Source organism: Penaeus vannamei, chromosome 24 (genome assembly GCF_042767895.1).
Source record: "Penaeus vannamei isolate JL-2024 chromosome 24, ASM4276789v1, whole genome shotgun sequence".
NCBI lineage: Eukaryota > Metazoa > Arthropoda > Malacostraca > Decapoda > Penaeidae > Penaeus > Penaeus vannamei.
In genome coordinates, this window is record NC_091572.1 from 12,113,099 (window position 1) to 12,120,598 (window position 7,500).

Sequence of the window (7,500 nt, forward strand, 5' to 3'; positions counted from 1 at the left end):
ATAGTCTTCATAACGCCGTTGATGACACAGAAGAAATTGCAGATGTGGAAATCTCTACTTACGTGCCTAGACTTAACCACAAAGATTTTGCTTACAACATTGACGTTAGCAACAATCAAGGTGCGGAGGTACTAGCGACAATCCGCATTTTCGCCTGGCCTCATCGTGACAACAATGGTATCCAATACTCATTTGATGAGGGTCGCTGGAATGCTATTGAACTCGATAAATTCTGGATCAAGTGTATGTATTCTCATTTTTCAGCCAATCGCGCTTTAGTTAATTGACTATTTGCACTTTACCTCATACTTCGTTCCTTTATAATCGCCTCTATATAAATCTCTTTGTTTTTACTTCAACAGTGGCACCAGGAGTCAACCACATTGTCCGGAAGTCTTCGGAATCTGCAGTGACTGTCCCTGACGTACCAAGCTTCCAGACCCTCTTTGACAAGACCAAAGAAGCCCTGGCTGGCTCAGACTCCGGACTAAGAAGCTTTGAGAGTGCCACTGGCATTCCTAACCGATTCCTCATCCCCAAGGGTAATGAACAGGGTCTGGAATTCGACCTTGTTGTAGCCGTCACAGATGGCACAGCTGATGCGGCGATGGATGCACTTCATGAAAATACCGAATTCATTCACTACGGTTCCCACGGCAAGTACCCTGACAAGCGCCCACATGGCTACCCTCTGGATCGTCGAGTTCCAGATGATCGTGTGTTTGAAGAACTTCCCAATTTCGGACACATTCAAGTTAAGGTCTTCAATCATGGTGAACATGTCCATAGTCACTAATCTCACGGAAACTAAATGTGGTTGTTGTTATACTCGGTTTGAATCTGTAAAGAACTCCAGATTTGTTTAATAAAGTTCATGTACGCAAATAAAGAAATTACAATAGCATTCCTTGACTTTCCTCTTTGTCATTTCACATTCGTACAATTATTTGGTAATAATCTCTTCTTTCTCTTCTTCCATCTTATGTAGTATATATACATGCCTATACACGTCTGTCTGTTTGTCTGTATATGTAGATACATGTATACATATATACATATATGTATATATATACATATATATATATATATATATAAAGAATATACAATAGTATTCTTTGAATGAACTGTCATTTCACCGTCGTACTTGATATATTTCAGCCATTCATTTTTGCACAGTATTTTTTTTCATTATTTTTTAATAGCTATAATTTCACTATATAAATTATAGAATGAAGGGAACTGTATTTTTATCGGATTATGGCAATATCTAAATTAATAACTGATAACTGATACTAAAAAAAGTGTCGCATGGAGGGATCGGTAAAACTATAGTCTGGGATGAGCAATGGGAACAGGCCAAACGAACGTGTAACGTGCGAGCAGTTAGCCTGAGCAGACGGCTGGCCTGTCTTACTGGCGTGGTTATGATCACGGTCTAAAGAGGTGCAGCTCACCTCAGTTTTCTGTGTGGCTCAGGGGATTAGTTTGGCAAGATAATAGCAGTAGCCGAAGCCTTATATTTCGAAAAACGTGATTCCTTTACGGACATGTATTTACAAGGCTGCGCGTGCACATACGTGTGTATACAATCGCAAATGGATGTGTGTGTTTGTATGTATGTGTGTGAGTGTATGTGTGTGTGTTAGTTGTGTGTATAAAAGCTCACACACAATCGTGAATGAGTGTGTGTGTTTGTGTATGCGGTTGCTTGGCCTACGGCGTTTGCTCGCTTCGATCGCGGGCTTTGCCCTTATATAACACAATATTAACAAATGAGAAATAATAGATGCATGTTATACAAATATTGGTCTATTTATCTAAGAGTCTACAGATCCATGTTTCTTAGACTTTTCGTTTTCCTTTCATCAGATTCTTCTCCATCATAGTCCTTTTCTGTGTCGAAGCGTTTAGGAAATGTACGACCTTCATCGCTGTCATCACTCATCCTCTTAATTTTGGTGAAGATCTCGAGCTTCTCGTTGCTCTTATCGAGTTTCCAAAATGTCATCTTCAAGTACCTCCAGTGAATCTTCAGTGTCGTAGTCCGGTAGAATAATTTACTTGCCTCTTCTTCTGTTAGTTTGGAGACGCTTTCAGGAATAGTAATTGTTCTGTGCTCCACCTCTCCTTCAGAGAAGTCATGTGTTGTCGGTGTTGTCTCAAGGTTCACCTCTCCTATTGTGATGATTTTGTCTAGAAAAAACTCGTGGCTATTTCCTCGTTTTTCGTATAAGTACGTGTAGATAACCAGAGAATCTCACTTTGTCACTCGTAAAATTGTCCATGAGAGAAGCAGTCTGCTGTATCAACAATAACCCACATCTATCGAATGTAGATCTTCGCTTCTATACATCACTTCTTTGCCCTTAATTTGGTCATAAAGGATTATCGTTCACTTCATCTACATTAACGTTAGTTGGTGATATAATAGACCGCGTTTTGAAGTAAACGTTGTTTATGTTATTTCCATTGTAATCTTACACGCTTTCAGTCAACTGTTTTCTTGATGCGACCTGAACACCAAACTTCGGTAATTGTACTTTTCCACTTAAAGCTGAAGCGATAGCCAGCAACTCCTTTGCAAATGCAACGTTAGCGGCATCTACTTTTGTCTAACGTTTTCAGTTAGCTCCAATTTAACCAAATTCAGCCATAAATAGCTGTTTTTTATACAATAATTCAACTCATCACTCATGATTCTTTCCTCTTCTAATGACAGGAAGGATTTCTCTAAATTCACCGGAGCATACGAATGGTTTACCACCAATGAACGCCTATTTCTCTGTTATATCTATCGAAGTGACATCAAGAACAGCAATAGTGTTCTTGTTAGCCATTACTACTTCATCCCATATCGTAACAGATGTAGACAAAAATAGCTCCGCCATCTCTGTTTTCTTCTTGATTTCGCATAATCTGGAGCTCATTATATTCTGTTACGGGTATCTTGAACACGTTCATTCTCCGTGAAGCACTGTAGCGGATATACCCGAAGGTTCTGTCGCAAAACATATCTTAGCCACTAATACACTGTAAGGATATTTTTTTGTCTTAGATGTTATACGATAGATAACCTTGTATTCAGACCGTTCTCTGTATACACAGGAATACATGTAGATATGTATGATTGGGTAGATTGGGGTTCAGTAAAAATATATGTACCTTTAACCTTTTTTTTTAATGAGCAAGATTTTTTTTTAAATACAATAAAATCAAATCAGTCACTTCACAGTCATTTCCCTCGTACGGTCATGTCCCGTCACGTCACTTTCACTTTCACTTATTTTCTTATTTTCTCATTTACGTTTTTCTACGTTTTCCCCGCAATTTTGAAAGGGCTATATTTTATGTGAAATAAAAGAGGCATGTTATACAAATATTGGTTTATTTGACTAGCACAAAGCCTTTCATTCTTTCAACACGGCTCTAACACCTTGGGAATGGACAGGGAAGGAGTTGAGGAAGTAAAGGAAAGAAGAAAAGACAGTCCAAAATAAGTTGAGCCAGTGGCTGAAGTCCAAGGTAGGGGTGATCCCCTGTATTAGGCTTCAAGCTCTGCCTACATCCACCACCACCACTACTACAACACACAACAACAATGATCAAGGGTTTAGTCTCGATGTCAATGCTGATAATGAATTATTTATTTAGCAAAATAAAATTATACATAGTACATGAGTTTGGGCTGTACAAAAAATAGCTGAGCCTAGTGAGGGTTTCCACCTTCATTAAGGTACCTGTTAAACGTCGTGTGTCTAACTATTGAACATAGATACAAAAGGTGCAGAAACAAACAACAAAAATAATTATAGGGATGCAAAACTCCAAATTGCAACAATATAAATCGAATTACAAGGAAACATTTATTCAACTCTTTAACACAGTAATGGCATAACCAGCATAAAACAACAAAGCATAAAAGAACAACACAAAAGAAATAAAAACATGCTAGTCAGATTGATATCATCACATGCCAAGAATGTACGGAATTTTAAAGGGTCTTGCTGGGAAAGTTAACCCTAAGTTTTCAATTCTCAATGTTTGATTTGAAGTAAGTCGTACATGCACTAATACTTTACGATGTACCAAATTCTTGCAGCTCATCTTATCCATCTTTCTGGTATATGTAGTAGCACAGGACTCACGGGTTTGTATTATAGCAATAGAAAACAGTGCTGTTGACGTGGCTTCCTCTCTTTGGCAAGCATAAATATGAGAGAGGAAGGCTTCTAAGCTAGACAGGTGTTCAGCAGAACTGAGCGCATAAGCAATAAGCCCTTCCTTGTCCCCCCTTGTTGAGCCCCTGAACAGGAATATAACCTCATGCCTTTAATAAGGAAGTATATTCTCCCCAATCATCGTAACAGATGGACTGTATACAGGACAATAAGTGAACACAGATCACGGTAATTGATAAACCACACCAAAAACTTTCATCATCATCGTCAAGGAGCTAACGCTGCCGGGGACGCATAGCCACATCCTTTGTTTCCACCTACAAGGGTCCCTCATGGCAAGCCGCCAGGCAGAGACTCAGCCATCTCAGGCTCCTCATAATAGATTTGGTTGATCTGCCAAAGCCATGCCCAAGATTGTTTCGATCAGAGACAACCCGGTGAGCAGGATCATCCTGAGGAAAGCAAGCCAGGTGGTCATATAGCCTGAGTTGGCGATCACGGATCATGTAGGTAATAAGGTCCTGTGCCATTCTCACAGTGCAACCATTGGTTAGACACGTGGTCCCGCCAACAGTACCCGATCTGGTGCAAAGACCTATTACAAAAGGCATCAAGATGAGACTCTAAGGCACAGGATAATGTCCAGGTTTCACTACTGTATAGCAAAACTGGCATTATCAGTGCCTTGAAGACGCGTAGCTTGGTCCTTCTGCACAGGTACCAGCATCTCCAAATACTCTTGGCGAGAGAGTTTATGACCCCTGCTCCCAGGCCAATCTGTCTGCTGAATTCTTGGTCTGACAGCCCAGAGTTATGAACTACACTACCAAAGTATATAAAGCTCTCTGTGTCTTCAATGTCCTTGCCGCAAGCATGTACCGACGGAACAGGTTCTCCTAGCAAGTCCCTAAAGTCTTGGATCTTGGTCTTGGTCCAGGAGATCTGTAGACCCAAGGGCTTTATTTCATTACTAAATGCATCCTGAGCCACCACTAAGGTTTCCAAAGACTCAGAATAATATCATCAAGGTCGATAACCTTGACATTGCCCAGAGTCGTTCCACAACTTTAAACTGTAGCTCTGCCCAGTATCCAGTCCATGAAAGTGTTGAAAAGTATTGGTGCAAGGACACAAACTCACTCCTGAACAGGAACAGGAAAGAAGCTTGACAGCCCCCCCCCCCCTCCCACACACACACACTTTACAGCACTTTCAGTACCAGATTACAAATTTGTTATTTGTCCAATAATTCCTGTTGAAATTCCTCTCAGCCCACGCCCAAGCTGCATTCTACAATGACTCGAAGTGCAAGAATATGATCTATTGTGGACTTACCAGGAGTGAATCCAGATTGCTTCAGCCTCTGGCGCCTCATTAGGTGGTCTCTGATTTGTCTGAGAATATTGTTGATGAGAACCTTGGTTGGTATATTGAGCAGTGTGATGCCTCGTGGTTGCTGCAGTCCCTCTGGTCCCTCTTCTCCTTCTAGAGAGGGATGACCACACCCCTCAACAGGTCTGGGGAAACGGTACCAGACTGCCAGATGGCAGCCAGGACAGCATGCAACCCACATACCATAGGTTCACCACCAGCCTTTTACAGTTCAGGTGGAATGCCAGATATACTTGCTGCTTTACCACTCTTCAGCTTGGAGATCCTCACTGATGGTTGGGTCTGGCAATGGAATCTCGGCACTCAGTTAGGTTAGGTTAGCATTCAAGTTAACTGTTTACTACAACTGCTCAAAATACTCAGCCCAGCACTCTCACTCCACTGCAACAGGATCTGAGATGATCTGGACACTTACTAAGCGAATTGCTGTCACATGTGAAGAGGGTTTGGAGATCAGCTTTCGTAGGGCTTGTTACGCAGGACGAAGGTCATTTACGAAGAAATGGCCTTCTACCTCCTCTCCATAACTCTTAATAAATGTTCTTTGTAACTTCTTAACAGTGACCAAGCTCTGTGCACCTGAGAACGGCGCAAATTCCGATCCCCTGTCAGACAAGCTGCACAATCAGCGTCTGTGACGTCTAGTGTATCCTGTGAGATTAAATTCTGTCCTGCTTTCACCAACCGATTTATGAGCTGCATCAAACATTTTGCACTTGAAAGTGTCCCATAGAAGTACATGGTCCATCAGATTGTCGAGCACTGCGAAACGACCGAGACTGCCTCAGCAAACCCCTGTGCACATTCCCCCTCCATCAGCCTGTCCAAATGAAACACCCTAGGGTGATCATTGGACCACTGGGGAGTTTTGAAGTGGACCCACAGGGTAGCCACAACCAATCTATGGTCAGTACCACCGAACTCGGCAGTCCTATACATCCTGCAGTTCTGGAGGATCCTCCAACGAGTGTTAATGAGCATGTGGTCGATCTCCTTGGCTGCATTGTCCAGTGATGTGGGTCTAAATGCTGGTGCCAGGAGTCAGAACTTGTCAAGTTCTGGGACTTTGCAAAGTCCCGGATAAGGACGCTATTCTCGCTGCCGCTATCAGCTTTCAAACCATGAGGACTGACAGACATCTCATAGCCAGCTCGATCACAGTCAGATACCGCACTGAAGTCACCTAGAACAATACGAATATCTCACCGGAGACAACTATCTGACAAAGACGCTAGTTTGGCAAAGAACATCTTTCATGTTGAGTTTACAAACATCGGCAGGAGCGTGCACAGCAATAAGAGACATGAAGGCAAATGTTAACTTCAGTCTCATTACCATTATACACTCATTGACTGGAATAACCTCTACCACCAACTGCTGGAGTCTTTTGGAGATGGCTATGACTACTCCTTGAAGATGATAACTGTTGCTGCAGACCTACCAGTAATAGGTGTAGCCACCGCCTCCGAAAGAGCAGCCACCTCGACTCTTAACCTCCCGCGTTCCCTCAACAGTAAAGGCAACCGATTATCCTGATACAAAGAATGGATGTTCCAAGCCCCCACCCTGACTTCCTGCTTGAGGTTTAACCTTGGGCAGTCATTCTGGATGGACGCCACCTCTACCATCCCCACCGATACTGCTCTATATAAAAAGGGGAAGGCAGGGTACAGGACCCATCATCCACCTGCATGGTTCCCTTGGGTTTTCCCCTGCAAGCTTCACTCTGGGCTGGTAGCTGTCGGAACATAGACAGGACAAGTAGTTCCTGCATCCCGTTAGTCACCCTCCCAACAGGGCCCACAGGCCACCTCTCTTGATAGGTGGGAGTAGCATTTCCCCTCCCATCATTCCAATTATAGTTCGCATTGCCGATGGGTTTTCTGGGGGAGGAGGATTGGCAAGGCCCACCTCCCCGAGCCTCCCGTTA

At 42.7% G+C, this 7,500-nt stretch overlaps 1 protein-coding gene across 1 annotated transcript in view; it reads left to right on the forward strand.

The window, feature by feature from the left end:
* LOC113803841 (hemocyanin subunit-like) overlaps positions 1–904 on the forward strand; it is a 5,096-nt gene extending 4,192 nt beyond the window's left edge. Inside the window, exons 2-3 of the mRNA XM_070138011.1 lie at positions 1–243; positions 363–904. The exon at positions 1–243 is cut by the window's left edge and continues 1,281 nt beyond it. Coding sequence (XP_069994112.1) covers positions 1–243; positions 363–796 — 677 coding nt within the window. The 3' untranslated portion in view covers positions 797–904. The remainder of the gene's footprint in view (positions 244–362) is intronic.
* The last annotated feature ends 6,596 nt before the right edge of the window (positions 905–7,500 follow it).